Here is a 24,807-nt window from a genome sequence, read left to right as displayed (position 1 = left end):
TCCCTCTACCTCCTCACATGCCCTCCTCTTATTCTGGCATCTCCTGTCGGGGCTCCTTAGCTCTTATTCGGGGTCTTCTGTCATGCAGGGCTCTACCTGGGGCTCACTTTATTCAAATTTCTGCATCCTGTCTATCCTACCTGGAGCACTCATTTTCACCTTTCTTATTAGGGGCTGCGTCCCATTACATGATAACAGCACCTCACTTCGGGGGACATCACGCATGACAGGGAAATACTTCCCACATAGGATAAAAAAAAACAAAGACAAAACCCTTCCAACCACACACCATACATGGCTTAGCTTCTACCCATGTAGACGATTGCTTCAGTGCCCCATAGAAGGGTAGCAGGCGCTATATATTGGGGAGAGGATGTAGCCTTAGGGCTGCAGCGGTCGACCTAGAAGCTGGGTAACCGGGTTCGAGTCTTGGCAAAGACGCTCAACATCCTGTGATTCTGGGCAAATCACTTAATCTCCCCGTGCCTAACAAAAACAAAAATGAATGTGTCCATCTGTAACTAAACTGGTGTTCATGTAAAGCGCTCCGATACCCTCGGGTCTAGTTCATGCTATATAAAACTCTAATATATATATCATATAATATATATATATATCTCTGTTACAATACAGGATCACTGGGGCTCTTCTGCGTTCCCTGTGGTTGTGTTTGTCGGGTCCGTGGGGCTCCTGAGGTCGCCGAGTCCTGGCCTCCTTTTCTAGGGTTCCTCTAGACTTCTGTTTTGGAGCCCCGAGGGGAATTCTTCTGGGTCCCTTTGGCTCTTACTGCGGGGTCTTTGAAACTCATCTTCTGTGGTGCCCTATGTACTTCCACTCTGGGGTCCTCCAGTATGTTCATTTTTCAAGGTCCCACTGCACACCTCTTCAACAGCCTGTGTGTTCTTATTGTAGGTCCCCTGCCTGCTACACGTCTTCGGTTCCCAACATATTCTCTTGTGTAATGGTTATCTGTTAAATACCCTTAGGTAGAACACTGGTTGAACCTTCATAATTCCATCACATTTTTGGGGGTAGGTGCTTCTAGCCTGGATGACATGAGGAGAGAGGGAGGGTAGTAAAAGGGAGGGGGCGGCATTTTTCAATTCTCGCCTAGGGCAGCAAAACACCTAGAAACGGCCCTGGTTGTCACCCGGGAGTTGCCTGTTTCCCTATTCTCCAGACAGTTCCTGCTCCCCCTCCCTTTCACTCATTCTACTCATTGTAACCCACTCTCTCCACACCCTCTGATCCCAGCCCTTTCAGCAGCTCCTGCCTCTGCCCGTTCTCCAGCTGTTGCGGCCTCGCCCCCTCGCACCAACTCTTCCCTTCACACCATATGCATCACCCCTATGTAGTGAATGCCCGCTGGTTCAACCTCTCGCCCCGCCCTTCACTTCCTTGCTTTGTCGATTGCCACCTTTACTCCTGCTTCCTCATTCTTTGTAGTAGGTAGGCCACGACTGTCGAAAAGGAGGCTGGGCTCATACCGAGGCTTGCAGTCCACGGTGGGCTGCAAAGCTACCCTGAGATGGCTCTTCATCGAGACAGCGGATAACACTGTGCTTCAAGTGGTGGGCAGTAACTAACAATAACAAGCCCTGCGTGAGATATCCCCCCCCTCCCCGTGCATCACAGTATGAGGGCAGAGGTGGGGACCAACTAACCACATAGGCTTCCCTAGAGAGGGTATTAAGGAAGCCTGCATGGATATGCATTTCCCGCCTAGCCTCAGGCATCTATACACCTAAAAGTATAGTCGGAGGCAATAGAATTATGAGATCCTGCAGCTGCAGAGTTTTCCGCATAAGTATAGATTTGCTGCATTGTCACTCAATCCATCATCTTCTGTACAATATGCAGATTTTAACAAAAACAAGTGTTTCTAGCACAAAAGGATAAATGTGTTGCCGCGCAATGGAAGGTTCTCTGCAAATGTTGACCTGTCACCTCTCAGTTGCTTACTACTGTATCTGGGTGTTGAGCTAGTACTAAAGAGGTGAAACGTTTTACCAGTGTGAACTTGTGTCAAAATGACAAAACACTGAAGTAATACTATAATAAAATGCACTGCATTATGCTACATAATTTCCATTTTCTTGGCACATAATTTAGTCTACCCTGCCGCATAATTTGGTCCAATTCGGCCACATAATTTCAGTGGCCTTAGTACAGTTCGCATAAATCGCGTTGACACGGCCAAGCCTCTCCTATGCACCTTAAGTGAAACACACCCTGTGGGAATCTTGGCACCCCCTTCCCTCAGGCCTGGGAACAGCGAGGGTCCCACAAACAAAGCCCCAGCGCCCCCAACGAGCCACGGCGCAGCCAGCCACCCTTTAAAGGAAGGGGCAACCGCGAGACAGCACCATGGCATGAGTTTGGGGAGACTCCAGGGGGGTCCGGGACACTGCAGCTTACATACGGTGACGTGGGTTTTAAATGTGGCAAAAGGGCAGAGAGAGGGTGTGGCGTAAGGGCCAGAGTTGCTGAATATGGAACTGGGGAACCAGGTTCGAGTCCCGGCATCGGTTCAACATCCTGTGATCTGGGCAAATCACTTAATCTCCCTGTGCCTACAAAACTATAAATAAATTAATGTGGCCTTATGCAATGTAACTGGTGCTCGTGTAAAGCGGTCCAATATCTTTGGGTCGAGTTCGAATTTAGGGAGACTCAATGGGGCCAGGGGAGACTGGAGCTGAGAAAGGAAGATCTTGAAGGCAACAGATGGGAGGGGCTAATTCCTAGGGGTTCTTCTTTCCTACTGAAGCCAGAGATTATCTGTCTGTTGTTCAAGATTTTTAGAGCACGAAGTTGGACATTCTGCGTATTTTTCTTTTTCTGGATCAATGAAAACAAACTTCTGTTCCTAGTCGGGCCCATGACTCACACAGATGGGCCTTTGCGCACAGAAGTGAGACAAGTCGCCAAAGGCCCCACCGTCTCCACTCTGCCCAGGGCGCAAAGTTTAACACATGACCGAGGCCTGTTGTGAAACCTGAGCCAGTGACCCCTCCCTCTATTGCTGTTCCTGCCCCCTCCTTTCACTCTCTAGAGAGCTCACCGGGACCCTGCAGCGCTCACAAGGGCCCTGGAAGGATGGTCTCTAGAGACCTCACCGGGGATCACGATCGCATCACAATCCTCTATTTTTATTATTGCGAAAAGTGAAATGATATGTTGTACGGGACATGGGAAGCGCAAAGTTGAAAGGGAGGCTAAGAAAACAATTGCCTCTAGAGAGTAGTGCTCAGGGCCGATCTGATGGGCCCGAGCACCTTCAGTTTCTACACAGGGCCAATTAGAACAGCCCGTGGCACTTGAAAGGTTAAGTGGTGGGTGGAAGCAGGGTTGCCAGAAAGCAACCAGGGAAAGGCTGTGTGTGTTTGTGTGGGACGGCGAAGTCACAGGCTAAATAAACAAGCAACGCTAGTTGGGAGGCCGAGGGAGTGAGAATGACGACAGGGAAGAAATAACAATCAATGCAAATGCAAAGTCTGTTAGGACCCTGCCGCTATTCCTGAAGCTGGCATCCAATGCATGCTGTGTCCATTAACTAAGTAAATAGTTCTTGGAACTACTAATAAAAGCGCCCGAGTTAGGACACTTGTAAAAAGGCCAGTAGTGATGGGAGATAACAACAGGAGACAGGGAGGTAACTAAGGAGGGACTAATAAGCCTATTGACAAATCAGAAGCCAACATTTACAAATGACAGTCACAAAGCCAATACAAAATAGGGGCGGAGAGTGGATGCAGCTGCAAAAAAATAACTCAATACAGCATGTCTCGAAGAGACAGCGCAAGCGTTGCCTAGGCGAGACCTAAAAACAAAGAGCCTGCAATCCACCAGATGGAATGCCTTTTCTGCATCCATCATTAAAATAGCTGCACTATCCTTCCTAGCTGAAAAATAGTCGATAGCTTGAAACAACAAGCATTTGCAATGCAATAGGTCTCGCATTTACGCAAGTTTAAGCTATGGGCATGGTAAAGGATAATGCCTTTTATTTATGTTTTAAAAACGAAAACAAAAATAAAAGGCATTGTTATTTGTAATGTGAATAGCTCAAAGGCATGTAAATGCGAGACCTATTGCATTGCAAATGCTTGTATTTCTTTGCTGCCCGTCTGTTAAGCCGGCAATGGCAGACGCTTGTTGGCTCTAGTGAAAGGCGCACTTCGGCTGGTTTGTAGTGCTAAGAAGTGTATGCTTCTTCGGTTTACACCAGGCTCCCAGCGGAGCTTCTGCCTCTTGCTCTGGTGTTGTTTTTGTGATCAGACTGCTCCCTGCCCCTTCTCACCTCTCTGAGAGCCAGTGCCCCCTTTGACCCTCTACCTGCCTCTTCTCCCGGTTCACACTTAATGTCACCTCCAGCTCGCATTTTCAGAGTGGGCCTCGGGGTTCCCTATCAAGCCGTGGAGACGGATACGGTGGGAAATGTGGGTGGAGGGAGAGAGAGAGAGAGAAAAAAAGAACAAACACCATGGGGAAAGAGACTGAGAAGTAGGGAGAGATGAAGGAAGAAGAGAGAGCAAGTGGGAGGGAGGGAATGGGGGTCAGAGAGGAAGAAAGAGAGGGGGGAGGAATAGCTCCGAGGCAATAGGACTCCAAAGGGAACAAATACACTGTGATTGAGGGGACAGGGCAGGGAGGACAGATGTAGAGCAGACGGGAGAGATGGACACAGTGCCAGGCGCTGGGGAGTGCAGCAAAAAGCAATGGAGAGAGTGCCAGGAATAGAGAGAGAGAGATTGATGTGGGTTAGTGGCCAGCTTCCGAACTATGGACCCTGCGTGCTGCACCCACGTGGAAAAACAATTGTCTAATTACGGTTAAAACCTTTATTTCCCTCTACCTTAGGCTGTATTCATATGTATTCCTTAGTCAAACTCCCCGCTCCAGCAGCGGGGATCAGTTACCTAGAAATGCAGTGGGCGAGCTGCAAGGGCTGCGAGTGGATGTGAAAGTGATGCGCAGGGTAAAGCGCTTTTAGCGGGACCCGTTCCTCAAGCGCCTCATGCTCCACACCCCGGATGTGAAAGTGAGGCGCATGGCAAAGCGCTTCTATCAGAACCCGTGTCCCAAGCGCCTCATGTTCCAGGCCCCGGATGTGAAAGTGAGGCGCAGGGCAAAGCGCTTCTATCAGAACCCCTTCCCCAGGCGCCTCATGCTCCAGGCCCCGGATGTGAAAGTGAGGCGCAGGGCAAAGCGCTTCTATCAGAACCCCTTCCCCAAGCGCCTCATGCTCCAGGCCCCGGATGTGTAATGCCTAAACCCGTTGTAGTGAATCAGCCACTTTTGCGGTCTGACACCCTCAGATGACCCTCAATCACCAACATTCTGTACTGACTTAAGTTTGTTCTGCCTTTTAGTGGAATAGACTTTCCAAGAATAGAAGGTATGGGATGTTGAGGTGCAGTCTTGTGGGTGGTGGTGCACACATGTGCTCAATGTTGTATACTGAGGGATTAAGTGTATAATGTTATTTGGGTTAGGTGAATTATGACTTTGACCTACTGGCTTTGACATAGTCTAATGTCATTCTGCCTTCTGACTTTACCTTGCTTCAAACTTTTCTGTGTGCACAGTGGTGCTTGTAAGTTGTGTGGATGAGAATTATAGGTGCGGACTATTGCCTTTGACAGGGCCTCATGTCTGACTCTGCCTTGCTGCTGCGTGCACAGCCGTGCTTGCAAGTTGTTTGGGTTATTAACATTCAAGGTCTTGGTGTTTTCCTGAGCGATTGTTTTTGTTTAGTGTACTGTGGAAGGCCTTGTGAGAGCTTCGTCAAGACAGAGGCTGGAAGAAGTGCGAATGGAGGAAGAGACTTGAGAGCTCCTTACTGCCATGGAGATGCTTGCTTGGAACTTGGCCAGTTCTGGTAAAATTCCTCTGGCGGTGGGAGGAGGTCTTTCACGAATCTTCTAGTGTGTTTATAGCTGAGAGTTGCAGGCTGAGAAACTGGGAGTTTGGATTCCGAGCGAGGGCAGACGTGTCTATCTCGGATTGAACCCTGGCTTGCTGAGCTCTGATCCCCGGCTGTAATTCCCCCAGTCAGAAGTGGGCAGTGTATGCACCAGGTGATGTATTGAGTTGTGTGGTTCTTTGATCATTGGAGGTGTTTTCTTTGTGGTGTGGGAGGTGCACATCCAGAGTACTCCTCTTCTCTCTATATATGTATATCTTTCTGATCTCTTGCAGGATGTCCAGTGTACCTTATCTTATATCAGTTATTGCTTGTTTATTAATCAGTATTATAGTTTGCTCAGTTATTGATTCATGCATTTAGATTATGAGTTTGCTACATATATTTGAATCTTATGCATTTGGTATCTGAGACAGCTTTTGTTTAGAGAGTATTATGTAATAAACCCCAAGCATTATTCTAAAAGTGATAGAGTCTTTGCATTTTGTTATTTGCCTCCCAGGTGGGAGTGCAGGGATTGGGTGTGGCTTATTGGTGAGAAGCTACATTCAAAACATTTTGGCGTAGTCGGTTGCAGGATCTGAACATTGATTTAAAAGGGGAAGAAATGTTTTTTTTTCTTTTTTTTTAGAAATTGAAAGCAGACTCTTAGATATCATTTGATTTATTTGCATGGGGGTAGCCCATATGATGTGCTGGCTCGTAAAGTGAGCTAATTGTGCTGAGTTAGAATTGGTGTGTGTGTGTTTAAGTGTGTTTTGTAAAAAGTGCTTATAAATAGCTTGCTACGTGAGGCAGAAAGGGCTGGATCCCTTTCAAGTGTTTGTTAAGGAATGCATATCAAATGTTTTCAGTTGCAAAGTGAATGTAAGATGTCAGAGCATACTCCTGATACGTGGGACTCCGAGTTTACAGACTCCGGAGTTGCAATGAAGGGTGTTAATCAGCAGGAGATTAATGACGTTTTAGACAGAGACAGCGGTGTTATTTTAAATGTGTTGGTTAATATGCATCAAACATGTGGGCATTTGCAAAAAGAACGTAGTGAGTTGAAAACAGAGCTAGTTGATGCCCAGTTTGAAAATATATCTTTGAAGACAGAATTAAACGTGTACCAGGCTGTGAAGCTGTTTACTTTGACCAGCCAGAATGATTCAGATGTGATAAATGTTACAGAAAATGCAGTCAGTCTACGAGCTACACAGACAGTTTTAATTAATTCTTCTGATGAAGTTTTTCAGCTACAAAGGAATATGCAGGAAGGTAAACAGACCAACTGTGAGTTCATTCAAGAGCAATGTGCCCTTTTTAGTTACAGGAAAGTGCAGGGAAATAACAGGTCACTTTTAAATTCAGATGCTGGACAAATGTTGTGCTTTTGCGCGCCAACAGATACTGGACATAACAGAGTTAGAGAAAATGTGGTTTGCCTATGGGAGATTGCAATGGTTATTAAGTGGCATGTACAGACAGAAAAACAGTTTGCACAGGATTTGATAGAAAGTCCTGAAGTGGAATTTGAAATACAAGATTTCCAAGTGAAGGTGCCCCATGTTACAAAGGAAATTAATTTGAAACAGTACAGAATGCCAGATGGGCGTGAAGGGATCAGTGAGATCATTCAGGGCTTGACAGATTGAGGTGGTGACATTTCTTGGCGCATGACAGTTGATTATTGCGAGTTGGACAAATATATACCTTCTTTGACTGATGCTGTCCCAGATATTGTTACAGAAGTAGCATGGGACTTGATATGTGACTTTTTATATTGCCAATGCTTTTTTCTTTTTGATATGTCAAGAGCAGTTTAGTTTTTTGTTTTCATGTGGTGATAGACTAATGACATTAAGAATTTGCTTGAATTAGTTAGACAGAATGGGGGAGCATTTTCAGATTAAAGAATGTGAAGTCTTGCTGGAGGTAAGGAGAGGTTAAAGCTGTTTTTCCTCTCAGACATGTAACGAGTTGTTCTGGGAGTGGGTCATTTGAAAGCGTCTTTGAGACTGATGTTTGGGAGGCTTGCAGTGAGATCATCCAGCAACGCTGAGAAGAGCTCAGGCTTTCTGTGATGACTTAGGAGGAATTCCTACGGGAGGGGTCATCCCAGCTCCTCTCCCCAGTAGAGAGAGTCACAGAGCAGATAGGTACAGATGAAAGTTGGCAGCAGGAGTTCAGAGCACGTTGACCTTGAAGAGATAAGGTGCGAGCTAGAGACAGCCAGAGAAGTCTCTGCTTGTTATGTTTGGCTAGGGGCCATTTAGTGTCCGCAGAGATTTGTGAAGGGGGGCAGCACCTGTGAGGGGTGCAGTGAGAGAAGTGAGAGAAGGAGACTGCCCCAGCCCTTCTTGCTGTGTATAGAAAAAGAGGGATTTTACCAAGAATTCACAGGCTAAAGCGTTGGTAGTCTTCTTAGACAATTCCCCAGAGCTGGAGGAGACCTATGTAGACAGAAATTAAAATATTGTATTCTTAGAACTGCAAGACGGAAGAAGTGTACTTTTGAAAAATGTTTTTTTGCAAGAAGAGTGATGCTTGTTTCTTTTTCAGATTCGCCCAGTTCTCCGCGTGTGAGTGGGACTCCCTTCTCCCGTGTGAGTGAGGCCCTCCCTCTCCCTCCCTCTCCCCCCCTCCCCCCTCCCCTCCCCCCCAAGCCTGGAGTGATCGCCAGACCAGACGGTGGCGGCTGATGCCTGTGGCTGACCAGACTGGATGGGGTCCTCCCTTGTCAAGGAGATACAGATATATACCGGAGAACATGATGGACTGCTTCTTTTCAAGCAAAGAGGGATCAGCAGAGTGTGGAACTGTTTCTTTCACGTGAGGACAACATTACATGCATGAAGGCTGTGTGTCTTTCACACAGGGTACCTGCTTGTGTGACAGCAAAGACAAAACAAATGAGAGAACTACAGGATGTGCTTTGCCAGAACTGTGTTATCAACGTGAAGTTCAGATGCGATGGGAGACGGCTGTGTGTTTTGTCACACAGAAGGACTGTTTTTGATTTTAGAGAGAAAAAAACGATAGTGACGCTTTACTGCAATCAGACTAGATATTTTCTGAGTTAGAGACTGCAGAGTAATAACCAGTTGCTATTGTTATGATATATGAGTTTGGCAGTAGAGTTTCCAGTTTAACCATTAGAGGCATTAGGAGCATTCAAAAGCTTGATTCATTTATTTTGTGTATCCATTCAACATGTATCCAGATATCTATGAGCTATTTCGAGATGCACCTGAGTTATTGCTTCTACATGTATTTAGAGAATGCAGACTTTATGTGCTCTAAAGTGATTCTCATATACTTTTGATGAGGTTTTCAGTTTTGCAATAGAGCATTTCGATCATAGTTGCTTTTTAGTCATGATTTGGTTTGAATTATGTATTTTTGTGTAGCCACTTCAACACATGAGTTGCTGTTTCAACATGTGCTTTTTAGTAGTTGTGCATTTCAATTTAGAAATGTGGTTTTAAATGGTTTTGCTTTCAATTGAGATATGCAGTGCTTTAATGATAGTTTTGTTTTTCAGTTATGTATTTGCTAGATTTTGTTTTTGACATATGTGAATGGTGATGATCAAGGGTCATGGGGTGCAATGTAGTGAATCAGCCACTTTTGCGGTCTGACACCCTCAGATGACCCTCAATCACCAACATTCTGTACTGACTTAAGTTTGTTCTGCCTTTTAGTGGAATAGTCTTTCCAAGAATAGAAGGTATGGGATGTTGAGGTGCAGTCTTGTGGGTGGTGGTGCACACATGTGCTCAATGTTGTATACTGAGGGATTAAGTGTATAATGTTATTTGGGTTAAGTGAATTATGACTTTGACCTATTGGCTTTGACGTAGTCTAATGTCATTCTACCTTCTGACTTTACCTTGCTTCAAACTTTTCTGTGTGCACAGTGGTGCTTGTAAGTTGTGTGGATGAGAATTATAGGTGCGGACTATTGCCTTTGACAGGGCGTCATGTCTGACTCTGCCTTGCTGCTGCGTGCACAGCCGTGCTTGCAAGTTGTTTGGGTTATTCACATTCAAGGTCTTGGTGTTTTCCTGAGCGATTGTTTTTGTTTAGTGTACTGTGGAAGGCCTTGTAAGAGCTTTGTCAAGACAGAGGCTGGAAGAAGTGTGAATGGAGGAAGAGACTTGAGAGCTCCTTACTGCCATGGAGATGCTTTCTTGGAACTTGGCCAGTTCTGGTAAAATTCCTCTGGCGGTGGGAGGAGGTCTTTCACGAATCTTCTAGTGTGTTTATAGCGGAGGGTTGCAGGCTGAGAAACTGGGAGTTTGGATTCCGAGCGAGGGCAGACGTGTCTATCTCGGATTGAACCCTGGCTTGCTGAGCTCTGATCCCCGGCTGTAATTCCCCCAGTCAGAAGTGGGCAGTGTATGCACCAGGTGATGTATTGAGTTGTGTGGTTCTTTGATCATTGGAGGTGTTTTCTTTGTGGTGTGGGAGGTGCACATCCAGAGTACTCCTCTGCTCTCTATATGTATATCTTTCTGCTCTCTTGAAGGATGTCCAGTGTACCTTATCTTATATCAGTTATTGCTTGTTTATTAATCAGTATTATAGTTTGCTCAGTTATTGATTCATGCCTTTAGATTATGAGTTTGCTACATATATTTGAATCTTATGCATTTGGTATCTGAGACAGCGTTTGTTTAGAGAGTATTATGTAATAAACCCCAAGCATTATTCTAAAAGTGATAGAGTCTTTGCATTTTGTTATTTGCCTCCCAGGTGGGAGTGCAGGGATTGGGTGTGGCTTATTGGTGAGAAGCTACATTCAAAACACCCGTCTGAGTGAGCGGGGACTTAAAGAGGTCGTTAACTGCTCCACTCGAACCCTGCATCACCAGACAACGTCAGTCGAGTGAGGGACTCCTATTCCTTCCTCATCGAATCTGCAGGCATCCTGAAAACCATAGACTGAATGTCTATCTCTCACACGTCTTCATTTGCCGCACTTCTAAGCGCTGCGTCTGTAACACGATAGTTGCACCACGTGGTCACCCTTCCCACACAGGAGTAAACCAACCAAAAGCAACTCTAGGGAAATGTTCACAGCACCCGAGACTTTTTTATCTTTCTTTCTTTCGTTCTTCTCTCTCCCTTCTCACACCTGGTGTGCTTGCACCCTAAGCCCCAGGGAGCTTGCCTGTTTTTGATGAACCAGTGGCACCACTAGGCCCTCAGAAACCGGTCTCTAATACCCTCAGTCCCTCTGCCTGGTGCCACTGCACCTGGTGCACTATATATAGCTACCCTTCTGCCACAAAGCCACATGTCTGAGGCACCGAGTGCTATATAAATTATTGTAACAGTGCATTGTATCCATGCATCAGTGCAGTTGGCATATTTTAATCTGGCATATTTTAATCCGCGGTCCTCAGCAAAAGCCGTAAAGACATTACTACCTGTTCAAAATCTCGCCCGCCCGTCGTAGAGCACCTAGAGACGACTTCGATGTCAGTACGATATAAAGAGGAGCCCGTAAATAGTTGAGTTTTGTAGATTTTCATGCTCAGCTCGAGGTGAATTAACCTCGATCGACTGAATGGAGTTGCTTCCATGCAACCCGATAAAATTACTTTGTTGGCTTTGAGACATGTAGGCAAATAACTAAAACAAATACGGCTACACCCAGAATAAAGCATAACAGTAGGCGGATTGGGAAGTCAGAAAAGGCAGAATTCCAGTTAATTGCGGTAATCTTAATTTAATAATAAAAAACGCAGCTAAATGAACCTTTGGAGGGGTGAGGTGCCGGGTAGCCAGGGGAGGGTCGGTCCTCTCTCCTTTTCCTCCCGGGCGCTCTTTGCCAGAGGGGGAGGGGGATTCCGGGGTGAGGGTGGAAGGGATGGGTTTTCCTTTAAGAGTTAGGAAACTTGAGAGGCTGTTTGCTCAACAATCAGAGCAGCGCGGAGCTGCCAGTGTGCAGACTAGCACATGGTGGGGGGGACAGCCAATGGCTCCAGCGCAGAAGTAGAAGGCGTGTGTGCGTCTCCCTGTGTGTGCGCGCGCTCCACAAAAACAAAACTCTATTATGTGTGCCGTAGTCGGGCGGGCTGTTGGTAATCTAAGCCACACGGGTTTAACGCCTACAATAATTCACAAGTGCCCTGCAGGTGCTTGGATAGCCCGCGCTTTGTGCGAGTCCAGATATGTCTGTGTTTGCCTGTTTGTAAGCAGCTATCCGCGACTCGTGTGATTGGAATGGCCTGTGCTCAGAACGTGCAAACATTGTGTCCAGCCTTTCACATTTGTAGGAATATTCGACATAGGTCTTGACAGCAGTGCACCTTGCAAGTCTTGAGGCAAGAGTGTTGTTTCCGGGGCCGCGGCACTTTGAGAGTGTGTGTGGGGGGAGGAGGGGGGTCAGGGGGGAGCATCGAGTGTGGCGGGCAGCGCTTTTCGTGCAGCAAACGAGGACTACATGGTTATTACAGGACCCCGCATTTTCAAATGCGCTTACGGGAAGGCATATTAGGTGAACAGAGCAAGTGGGACAGCGCTCATGGGAAAACACTTGAAGGCTGAGCTAGAACAAGCATCAATCTCTTGTCTTTATAGGGCCATGTGTTTCTAATTAGAAACACATGGCCCCATAAAGATAAGAAAGTGCTTTGCGACAGACGCAAAGCAGGTGATCCAGTCCGGCTCGCAGGGGAAAGGGCGTATACGGAAAACCCTCATTTTCAATGGCAGGCCACCGTTTAGCATAAACAGTGACGCCAGCCAATGTAAATGAGGGGCGGGGCTTAAAGCCCTCTTCTGAAAGTCCTCATCTACAATAAATCTCGCCTAGCGAGCTGCGCATGTGCGCAGCAACGCTAGGCGAGACCTTAAAAAAAAGGGTATTTGCAGACATCGATCTCCCAGGCAGAAACCCTGATTGGTCCGCATGCATCACCCGTTATGCACAGCCTGAGATCCTATTCGCCCAAATTTTCATGAGAAGCTTGTAATCTACATTTAATAGACTTATTGGGCGATATAAGCTTGGGTCTTTAGGGTCCTTATCCTTCTTCAGGATTGAGATCACAACTGATTCCTTAAATCTGGTGCAGCGCATACCAGAGCGATTTAAGGAATTGGAGCAATGTGTATCTGACATTGAGGACCACTCCCTGTCATGTGACTGATATTGCCTCGCTCCAGAAAAAAGCTTCAGGCCTCACAGTTAAAGATGGATGATTTGGAGAACTATGCAAGACGATCAAATCAGCGTTTTATAGGAATTCCGGAGATTAGCGAACGCCTAAGTGGTCAGCCCAATCCGATGGTCTATATAGAGTTGATGATTAGAGATCATATACTTGAGAAAGCACCAGAGGATCTTACTATAATATGGGCCCACAGAGTCCCTTCCCAGTAACTTCCGGGGGCTAAGTATCTGTTAGAAATGGGATTTCTGGTTGGCTAAGGATTGCGCCAAAGCCAGGCAGAAACCACCACTCTAGTCAGGGCTGGGGAGTTACACACCAAAGATAACCCCTGCTCACCCCCTTGGTAGCTTGGCACGAGCAGTCAGGCTTATCCCAGAAGCAATGTGTAAAGCGTTTGCGCGCGCACACAGCAACAACACCCGAGGCCCACCACAAAGGAAACTCCACACAAGGTTATATATAAAAATAGCCTTTGTATTATAATAAACACATTAGATGATAATCACATAATTTACACGGTGCCAACTGGCACTGGGCAGAATTTTACAGGGGACTATTTACACAGGACAGGGCCACATGGACCACTGTCAGAATCAACACAAATCACCAATTGTACATGTAGAACATATACTAACTGTAACACAAATTATCACTGTAGAGCACAACCAGTAACTACTGGCGCAATAATGACCTCAGCATTATCACAATAGAATCAGGTATAAAACCTATCCTGCATCCATCACAGGGGCATAAACACATTATGCAATTTCTCATTAGTCTAACGCATTAGACCCTAACCTCCTAAGTATAACTACGTTAGGGGCATAACTCACACAGTGGAACATAATCGCACTAGCATAAACCAGGATATGCAAAACAACCTCATAATCATAAAAGACCACATTTAGAGGTATAACACAGGGTGCGTAAAACATAATGCATGAATTACATTTCCTAGCACCAAAACCACATTAGAAGTCTAAACACATTAGACACTAACATCCTAATCATAAATCACATTTAGGGCCTGGCGCCCTACACAACTCACACTCCCCCTGGCCAACTGGCCTTCTCAATAAGGGGGCTCAAATGCCCTGTGTCCAGAATGTTAGGGCGCGCTGCCTAAGCAGCGCAAGTCAAGGGTGCGCACTGTTGCGCAGACCTAAATGTTGCAGCTGCCCACTACTTGCTGGGCAGCTGGGAAAGATGGCCAGCAAAAACAAGCACTGGCACTAAACGTGCATCTCAAGTCCCATTGAGGGTTTTAAAAACAATATGGCCCCTACACTGCTCCAGGCACCGACAATGTGCCTCTGGGAGCTCCTCTGGGGCCGCCATCAGGCCCCACAATACACTTGCGCACATGGGCTCTCCTTAGACAAATGCACCAACGTTGGAGCCACACGGGGCTCTAAAACAATTAAGGCCACAACCGAGGCACCGACGGGCTCCTCTGGCCCTTAAAACAAATATGCCCCCCTTCGCTGGAGCCTACTGGCTCTGAACGGCACCATCCGTGTGCCGACAATGCCCCCAAGCCCTCCTCAGGGACTTTGAAAACAAAGATAGGCAGATAATGTTGGAGCGGCCCGCAACGGCGCGTCCGCTCATGGCAAAGACACAGTGCCCTCACTGGCACCGACAATGTACCTCGCAGCGGGCACCAATAATGCCCTTGAGAATAAATGAACCTCGTTGGAGCGGCCCGCTGTCAAGTGGGGCCGCTCGGGAATTAAAACAAAAGGGACAACCCCGAGCCCTCTCTTACCGGGCTCCTTGCGTGTGGCCTCTTTCCTGCGGCGGGGGCCGGCACCGTCAATGTGCCTCGGGCCCCCGGCGCCGCACCATCCACACAGCAGGACTCTCCATTTCACCCGGGCCCCCTCCTGGGACCCGGGACACCTCGTTGGGACCTGCAGCACTTCTGCGGGAGGACTCTGCTCTCCTCCGGTCTCCCTTCGCTGCTGGTGCTGGCGGGGCTCTCCCTTTACCCATGGGAGCCCTGCCTCACCCTGCGCCAGGCTTCACCCGGTCCCCCTCCACGGGACCGGGACTTCGAGATGGAGCCCGCAAGGCTCCGGACCTCCAGCTTCCGGCGGGACTTCCTTCCACGGACGCGGAAGTCCCGCCCCTCGGCAGGCAAGGTTGCCTGACTTCCTGGTCGCGGAGATCTCGGCGGCAGTTTCCTCTTCTCTCCGCAATACGGGGTAGGCTCCCGTCTTAACTGGAGCCACATGCGGGGTGGGCACCCGCCATGTAGATAAAAGCAGGCATAAGCGGAGTGGCACCCCGAGGGTAAATAATAAAGCGAGGTGGGCTCTCACTCAACAGCACATCCTTGCGGGGTGGGCACCCGCTCCAAGAGCAGCACGACGGGGGAATCCCTATACTGTGGATTCCCTCAGGGATCCTGGGCATCTCGGCGCTGCGGAGGTCCAGCGCTCCTTTTGCTGGGGGGATAACAAGGAAAAGAGATAAAGCGCCCCCCAAGCACTTGGACAGCAACCAAAAGGTCCTGGTGACCTTAGGGGGGCAATGTAGGGCCCAGGGACCAGCACACAGGGCCCTCCAGCAAGGAAGTAGCCCCCATGGCGGTCCCTCCTGGGCCCCACCAGCAGCAAGCCCCCTCCTGTTAGGATCCAAAGCAGAACATTTTTCTGGGGTCACAGCCGCTTCTGTTATACACCATTTCCCTTTGTCTCACGGTGCAGGGAAGGAGCGAACCAGATGCAACTGGTTCTTGAGCACTTTGTTTTGCTCAGCCCCTCTCCCTATTCACAGGACAGGCCAGGGACATTAGACGCACCACAGGGGGTGGAGCCAACCTGCGTGCCTGTGCGGTGGCAGAGTGGGATAAAGAACGGTGATGGATTAAACCCAGATCAGTTGACTGGGGGTGTTTCCGGTCCAGGGAAGACATGGCTTGGCAGTTCGGGCTGGACTGTTCCCATGAGGCACAGGGTCAGACTGATTTGCATATGGCCATGTCTGAACTGGGGTGGCAGAGTGGGCTAAAGAACGGTGATGGATTAAACCCAGATCAGTTGACTGGGGGTGAGTGCTCGCAATGTTCAACACTCCGTCCATCATTTCCTTTGGTTTTTGCTTTGTTCGCCATAAGTTGGCAGGGTATGCTCAGACGTAAGTCCCTTTCTCACTTTGCCACTGGATTCAAGCAAGCCTGGCTGAAGACGGCTGAAATGCCAGAAACCGGTCCTAGGAAGCTTGTTTCCGGTCCAGGGAAGACATGGCTTGGCAGTTCGGGCTGGACTGTTCCCATGAGGCACAGGGTCAGACTGATTTGCATATGGCCATGTCTGAACTGGGGTGGCAGAGTGGGCTAAAGAACGGTGATGGATTAAACCCAGATCAGTTGACTGGGGGTGAGTGCTTGCAATGTTCAACACTCCGTCCATCATTTCCTTTGGTTTCTCTTTGCATTTTAGACACTACGTCCACTTTATTTGTGTGCATTTTGCCATTGCAGTTGGTTCTCCTTTAGGGGAATGATGTTTTGGATACAGCGGTTATTACTGTTTTTCGTTGCATGTATTACTTTCTCTTGGTATCCAGTATTTGCGTATTAGGGGGTATTTTGCACCCTATTCAGGGTGCTTACTTTCAATTTTTCACTATTGCACTAATACACTTTTTTTTACTGGATTGAGAAAAGCTTGCAGCAATTTATTTCTAGAAGAGGTATTGGATATAGAAAGACTATCTGTATTCTTCTTTTCCTCGTAATGTAAGAAAGGAACTGGAACTTTTTTTTATTTTCACTCTTCTCTTTGTATTTCTGCTATTTGCACTTTGTTTTCCTTTAGGAGTATGATGTACTGGATACAGCTGCTATTATTGTTTTTTGTTATATGTATTATTCCCCTTGCTATAAGTATCCAGTACTTTAGTAGTAGATTGCACTTGGCACTTAATGCATTATGCTTACTTTTAATATTGCACACTCTAAAGCATACGCACTTTTCGAGAATGAAAGCAATTTATATGGGTGATACCTCGGGGGTCAAATAATGATATTGTATTTATCACAGAGCGGGGATGGAGGGGTGTTAGATGGACGTGCGATCAGGTGCCAAGTCAAGGCGCCTTTTTTTTTTTATTGGGGGGCTGGGGAGGCGAGGTAATGGCTACCTCCCTCCGCAGATAGCTTGGGAGGGGGGGGGGGGGGGGGGACGGCGAGAAGCATTATAAACAAGTATTGGCATAGCCAATAGGTCTCGCCTTTGGGACCTTATAAGTGTTTAGCTATGCAACAGTTGCATAACTAAATACTTGTAAGGTCCCAAAAGCGAGACCTATTGGCTATGCCAAGCGGCCGTGAAAGTAATTGCGGTAAAGCGCGCGCCCACGCACATGCACTGTAGCTCTAGGCTGGCCTGGTAGCACTTTTTGGAGCCCTCTCAATAAGTCTTGCCAGACCAGCGCATGCGCTGGGTCAGGCGAGACCTAAAAATGAGGGGAGGGATAATAAACAATGTGGTAAAATATATATGCCCAGCGTTCAAGGGATGTACAGCGGTTGGTATGCTACAAAAGTGGTATACTTAACCTCAATATCGGAGACGGTACAAATTCAAGTATGGTGTAGGAGAGAGTACACCATGTTTCGGTTAAGGTGGCATGTTTTGTCTTGAAGAATGACACAACCATTGAAGGTAATTTCATATAATGTGAATGGATTTTTAAATGCACAAAAAAGAGGAGCGAGGTTAATATGGCTGGGTTCTTTTTCCCCACATGTGACTTTCTTACAAGAGACCCATTTTAAGTCTAATTCCCCTAACTTTGCAATTCCCAAAAGGTATGTTCATGCTTACATGGCTGCGGCACATTCTGCGATACGTGGGGTGGGCATCATACTCTCTTGGGTGCTAGACTGGGAGCTGGGAAAGATGATTCGGGAAGAGGGATCTGGATCGAGGTCTCAGTCAATGGGGTAGCCCTTGTGCTGTTTAATTACTATGGGCCAATTCTTGATGATATTAAAGGCCTTGAAACAGATTCACTATTTGTTAATAAACGCCTATGGTTTTATAGTTATGGGTGGGGATTTTAATTTTATTTAGGATCCAGCCGGGATGCATCTAACAAGGGTAAACAGCAATTAAAACCAAAGACAACTAGATTATTAAAAATTATGAAAGAAGACTTCGCCTTATTAGATCCATGGCGGATTGACCGCCCAGGCCTTACTGAGTTCATGTGTTACTCAGCTAGATACAAGACAGCGTCCCGACTCGATCTTTTCTTGATAAGTAACCATCTCGCAAGAGGGAAATCTGTTATTTTTTCTAACTCATTTTCAGATCACTCTTTAGTCCACTTGGTAGTACATTTACCGACCCCTAAAAAAAAAAATATTAGGTGGTATTTTGACAAAGCATTGCTCTCTGATCCAATATGGATTGCTGACACTCGTGATTTTATACAATGGTTTCATATGGAAAATACTAATACAGCATCAGGTTTTATGGTCTGGGAAGCTTTTAAAGCAACTTTTAGGGGACGGGTGATTGCATACAGGGCGAATCTCTACAAATTGAGGCAACATAAGCTTTTACGACTTCAGAGTGCTGTTGACCAGGCTAGGGGAGATCTTAGTCAAGGCCCCCAGGAGATCCTGAGGAAGAGGTTCTCCAGCAGGAATTATCAAGGGTAAAGAAGCAATTAAAAAACATTTTTATTCTTGAGGAGATTTCTGGTAGTAAAGCAACTCAACAAAAAGTTTACGAAGAGAGCCAATTCGTAGGTACATTTTTAGACTGGTCAACAAAAACGCAACAGAATAGAGAATTAGTCCTACAAATAAGGGACCCAAGTACTGCAAGGTTGGCTAATAATAAAGATAGAATTGCCAAAAAGTGTGTGTCTCATTTTAGGAAAATCTATGCGGAAACCCAGCTAATCAGCACTCAGGCCCTCGAGGATTATTTTATGGCTGTCCAGGTACTCACGATTTCTAAGGAGCATTGTAAGGCACTGAATGAACCTATTACATCTGTAGAACTAAGGGAAATTGTAAAATGAATGGATAGTGTCAAGACAAGCGGTAACAATGGGATACCGACTGAAGTCTAAAAGCTGGTTTTAGATGAACTTTCTCCCTTTTAGGTAACCCTGTACAATCAGATTATGGGTGGGCTGCCTGTCCCGGACTAATTATTTGCATTCAGCAGTGTTTATTTTTTGCAGTGGACATCCAGTATTATCTGCTTGTATATTATTCCAAGTATATTATTCCATATATTTAACAGCTGCATTTGCTTACTTGTAAGTGTAAGTAAATTATCTCTAATTTTCTACGTGATTTGCAGATTAAAAAAAAATGTTTTAGCTCAAACAGATAAAATTATTACAAATTATGCCACTTGTTTTGCTGCACAGAGGCAGGCCCTTAACGCACAACGGCATGTCAACTTTCTGTTGCCGATTGCTGCATTTAGGTGTTAAACTGATATCATCATATTGTGGGGTATTTACTAAGACTGTTGTTTAGTTATCAGAAATATATAGCCTTCTCGGTTCAACCATGGATTTGCCACATCGTTCCTCAGCAAAATGCAAGTAGGAAGGAACTTGAACTATTGACCCACACTTAGAAAGCTGCAACTGTGCTCAAAATTAGTTTTAAAATGCTCGATTCGAGCCCAACAATTCAACACACCTTTAATGTGGTAGCCTCAAAATCTGAAACTGCTCACTTTGTAGGAACTGCCTCCAAATTCTAAGTTTAGCATCTCAGAATGGGGGCTAACATGGTAATTACTTTTCTGCCACACAAATTTCTACAGGTCTTACCTGCCAAAATGTATGCGGAGAAAAACACTTTCTGTGTTTTGTCCACAATGTAATCCCAATTTAGGAGTAAACTCGTGTTTGCGCCCAAATCTGGAGTAGACCTGGGCGTAGTTCGCGAAGTATCACTTCGCGAAGCTACGCAAAGTGAAGTGCGAGCTACGCGTAGCACTTCGCGAACTGCGTAGTACCTTGTTCGCACTGTGCCAGATGTTGTTTTCAATGATTGCACAGTGCGGACAAGCAACCGGCACAGTGCAATCATTGAAAATGGCATCTTGCACAGTGCGAGCTGTAGTTTTCTGCTGCTCGAGTAGATTTTTACTCGAGCTTCAGCTTTCTCAACGCGAACTGGTAGTTTCTCATCGCGAGCGGTCGCGAACATACGCGACCACTCGCAATGAGAAACCTGACCTCCTCGCGTTGGGAATCTCGCCGGGAGGTTTATTTTCCATGCTCGCGATCGCCAACTTGAAGTTGCTGATCGCGAACAAGGAAAAAGTCTCGCCGGGATGTCATTTTGCTTGCTCGCGGTCGCCAACTTGACGTTGAGGACCGCGAGCAAGCAAAAAATGACCGCAGCACTACGCAACACTACGCTACGCGTGTTCGCACTGTGCTACGTGCAGTTCGCGTAGTGCGAAGTAGCGCGAACTACGCGAGCGTAGCGTAGTGCTATGCCCAGGCTTAATCTGGAGTATCACCCCAAATCAAAGTCGAGAGACCATCAGAGACTTTACCTTACCGTAATCTGGTTACCTTATATTACTTATTTGGCGTTTTGTTTTTATTTTTACGCTGTCAATAACAACGAGTCTAATAAACTTCACTACATGTATTTTCTCGGTCATTCACGACAAGATCAGTGCTAGGAGCTAACAACACACGCGAACAGATTACCAGAATGTTAAAATAGCAGAAAAATGTCAGCATGGTATTTTTCTGACATTTAGAAGGCGTAGCGCCAATTGGACTGACAGGGGTGAGAATTTAAAAGGGGAAAAGTGGCACACTGAAAATTGATTCTTTCGGCTGAAAATTCCGCAGGATCACCCTGAACTCTCCTCGCATTACGCCCCTAATATTATGTATTTATTTATTCGACTCACCTCTTTGAGATCCTGCCCGGACATCTCTTTCCAATGACCTTAAATGGCTTCTTCAGACACGTGTCCCCGGTATCCGTGCTGACCAAACCGAAAGGAATATCACAGAAAGGACCCCACAATTCTATTACATCCGTCACCTTCTTCCGGGTAAACGCTTGAGAGACTCCAACCCGTTCTACTGCGCATGTCCACAATGAAAGCTACAGCATGAAACGGGTTCGGAGTCAGCGCCGCGGCGTAGGTGCGTTACAGTCTTACTGCGCATGTTCTAAATGTGCTGTTTCTACTCGCAAGAACGCCTTATTGTTCCCCCACTGAAAAGATGAGCTACGTATTCTCTTTTTCTGTAGGTTTTCACGGACACTCAAAAATGTCAGAGGCACTGAGCGAGGTACGCAACGCAAGCAAAAACAATAATAACGTGACAGCAGTCAATGGATTTAAGTATTTAAATGGATTAGCCAGCAGTAAGTGCACAAAGAAAAAGTCACGTGTTAAATGTGTGACTAAAGGCACGGGAAAGAAACTGTGCATCAATGATGCACAAGTCAAGTTTGTGTTTTTGCGTCAGAAGGGGCAGAGTAGTAGCACAAGCAGGTGTACCAGAGACAGAAAGGGGAGCCCCAAGCAGTGGTCGAAGTGGGAGAAAAAAAGTAGGGGAACTGTGGGCGGGGCATCAGAGGGAGGGAATAATCAGGTATTGGTTCAGTGGGCGGAGTCAGAGGTGTGGCTAGAAAGAGCAAAACATCCTAATTTTTAGCATGTTTGGCATTTCACTGGCCAGTTACAGCTTATAAGTGTTTTTGTAATGCTACCAATAGAAACACGTTTATTTGAGGTTTAATCCAGGTTATTGACATTAAAATACATTTACAAAGTGGGATACGTTTTCAATCACAGAATGTCCCAAATACGCATATAAGTGGAATCATAAGCCATGTGAGTCAAAGCCATGTAGTTTCTTTTATCAGCACTTTTCCTCCCTTTTTCTAACCATTTCTGAACATAAAATTTGGCTTTAGCTTCTGACAGAAGGCCCCACGAGTTTTGGAGCACTGTTGATTACATCATTCTGTGCCCCCCCCCCCCCCCCCTCCATGCAAAATTATATTCCTACGTTTTTACGTGATTCACGCAACATGTCACGAAGCCAGCATTAGATGCCTCTTAGTTTCCGGTTATTGTATCTAAACATAGCACACTCAAAAACCCAGACCTGGTGGTTTTGCAGATGCTTTTAGTAGTATCAGACAAATGAAATACAACTATTTTATTAGTAGTATGTGTAATTACTACTCAAGTTAGTTAGCAATGAGAATTGCAAATGCATCAATTCTGAAATTATGAGACTCAAACAGTGGTAGAGTCAGAAATAGGTAGTGGTCCTTGGATTATCTCAATCAGTTATTTTCTCCCCTCCAGACTACTATCCGCTGCAATCACTATTAGACACCTTCATTCTTTATCTCTCCACGAGCACTGTAGGTGTCTGGAAATACCACCCAACAGAGACTGCATGAGAGAACTTCAAACATGGATGGCAAAATATCCTAGTTTGCAAATGTTTTCCACATAATTATAGCTCTCCCGTGTTTGCCACATAATGCACCATCTGCTGCATAATCTGATGGTTTTAACTAAAAAAAAATTGTAGCTCAAATTGATTAACAACGTGACTTGTGTTGCTGTGAAGTGGAGGGTCCTTTACAAAGGTTGACTGATCACGTTCTCAGTGCTGCACTTGTTTGTTAAATTGCTTTGCAGAGACTATTAGTATATGTAAGTATGTCAAAATAATAAAGTATCAGAAAATGTACAACATTATGCTGCAGCCTTTTTTGCTGCACGATTTAGTCAACTCTGCAACATAATTTTGACTTCCATTGCTGCATAATTGCAGTGGCATCAAAGCAGGCAGCACATGCTAAAAGTGCTTGTGCATGAAGCAGAGAGACCGTGAAGTTTGCAAACTTAGGGGAAAATTTATGGGAATGGTGGCGTAGGGCAGCGCAGCAAGTTACTTTGCTGCGCTGCCCTGCATCACAGGGAAAGGGCAGGAATGCACCGTATTTATCCAATATGGTGCATTCCTTTCCTTTTCCCTTGTGCTCATGCCATTTTGGCAGCCTAGCGCCAACGTAGACACACTTGCACCATGGTGCAAGGATGCCTCTGCTGCATGCACCTTCCTGTACAAAAACAATCCTAAGAGGCTTTTTCCTCTTACTATGTGTACTGAAAAAAGAAGGAGAAATAACGATATTTCTCCTCGTTATGCCTCCTCTCAGGAGGTGCAAGATTTTGACGCAATCTCAAGTTCAGAAGTCTTTGTAAATCTGTGAATACATCAGAAACCGTGGGAGTTGCGTGGAAACTTTTATTGTTGCAGGAAAACTACTGGGTTTACAAGGAACTCTGCAGTGTATTATGTGTTTTTAAGAGTGAGTCATTATGCTGCACAGTTCTGCTGGTTTTGTTACTGGGGGCTGATTTTGCAGCATTGCTGCAAAACCAGTCCCCGGTTACAAAACCAGTCTCCCACCGCAACACCTCCTTTGCGCACAGTAAGGCAACGCAGCACTTTGCGCTGCGTTGTAGTACTTCATATTTATGAAGCCATTGAAGACATGCAAAGTGGCTTTGCGTGGCTTTTAAAATATGACTTGGAGCTTTGCGTTGTGCATGCCAATCCCTGTTGAGTTGCATTAGTACTGCTGGAACAAAGCCAATGGAGGCACCAATGAGTGAGGTGGACTAGCCTCAAGGGTCCTATGACCTCAGTGACAAATTCACTGCTGTCGAGGGTGTGCTGCTTTTTAGGCCTGTCTGCAAGACTGGAGGTGAAATTCAGTATGGATTGTGGTGGACAGTCCTTCAAGGTGCTAAGATACCAGGGCTTCTGAGGTCTAGCTGGGCCTTCTAAGGTCTAGTAGGGAAATCTGCTCCCTCGGGAGAGTGGTCTAGTGGACTAGTCATGAAGGCTGAACCAGGTTCCCTAGTTCCAAATTCGGTAGCACTGGCCATAGTGCCACATCCTATCCCCTGAACACCCTTGTGCCCCACTGAGAGCAACTTGCACTGTCTTCAGCTACAAACCAATTCTGCCTCATTATAAACACCTGGATGGGACTCAATTCAAATTATGCACTGCCTGAAAAAAATAACATCCTGGAAAAAGCATGCGAAATATAAGCAGGAACGACATGTTACCGTAACGCTTTTACACTCATTGTTCAGAAATCAATGAGTATTTTTTGTCTCAAACTTTGAGGACATGAATACAAGACTCCTCCTGTACACAGGTGTGCCTTTTTTGCATTCCTGGACAGCAAAGAAGGGGTTAAGCAGGCCTCAGAAGAGAAAGGGGCTATTCAGGAGAATCTGATCTGACTCACGGAAACCCACCAGGACTCCTCCCCATTCATGTCAGCCAGCTAGCTGCTCAACCGTAGGCGTTATGTATTCAAGTGTCCTGCAAAGGATACCTTTTGAACTGTCCGGCTTGGCTAATTCTTCTACTCACAAAAAACTTGAAAGAGATCTTGACAGTAAAAGGCAAAATTATATTTTCATTCAGGAAGTGAACAATAAGCAGTAACCCACTGAGCTGTGCACATAAATTATTGTTTTTGATATGCATGGTACATGTTCTCTTCATCAGGCGTATTAAACTTCTGCACTACCTTAGATGCGTCAAAACAGCCATTAGACAAAACTCCATCCCATCTCTCTCTTCAGGTACATTGATCACCAGAGTTATCTTGGCACTTTTATTTTTGCCAGG

The 24,807-nt window shown here is 46.1% G+C and overlaps 1 protein-coding gene and 1 long non-coding RNA gene across 4 annotated transcripts in view; one reads left to right on the top strand and one right to left on the bottom strand.

Moving 5' to 3' along the window:
• The window catches only part of LOC146861711 (uncharacterized), a 539,257-nt gene extending 517,566 nt beyond the window's left edge, over positions 1-21,691 (bottom strand). For 2 of the 3 annotated variants that reach the window (XM_085646062.1, XM_085646065.1), the window contains exon 1: positions 21,024-21,691. In XM_085646062.1, coding sequence (XP_085502188.1) covers positions 21,024-21,047 — 24 coding nt within the window. In that variant the 5' untranslated portion in view covers positions 21,048-21,691. The remainder of the gene's footprint in view (positions 1-21,023) is intronic. The other variant, XM_085646063.1, reaches the window with a different exon arrangement.
• Positions 5,956-10,635, top strand: LOC146861712 (uncharacterized). Its single transcript, XR_014979016.1, has 2 exons — positions 5,956-6,083; positions 8,477-10,635. It is a non-coding gene; the product is annotated as an uncharacterized LOC146861712 (long non-coding RNA).
• Positions 21,692-24,807: the final 3,116 nt, after the last annotated feature.

This window comes from Triturus cristatus, chromosome 3_1 (assembly GCF_964204655.1).
Source record: "Triturus cristatus chromosome 3_1, aTriCri1.1, whole genome shotgun sequence".
Lineage (NCBI taxonomy): Eukaryota > Metazoa > Chordata > Amphibia > Caudata > Salamandridae > Triturus > Triturus cristatus.
This window is presented reverse-complemented; position numbering and strand designations above follow the sequence as displayed.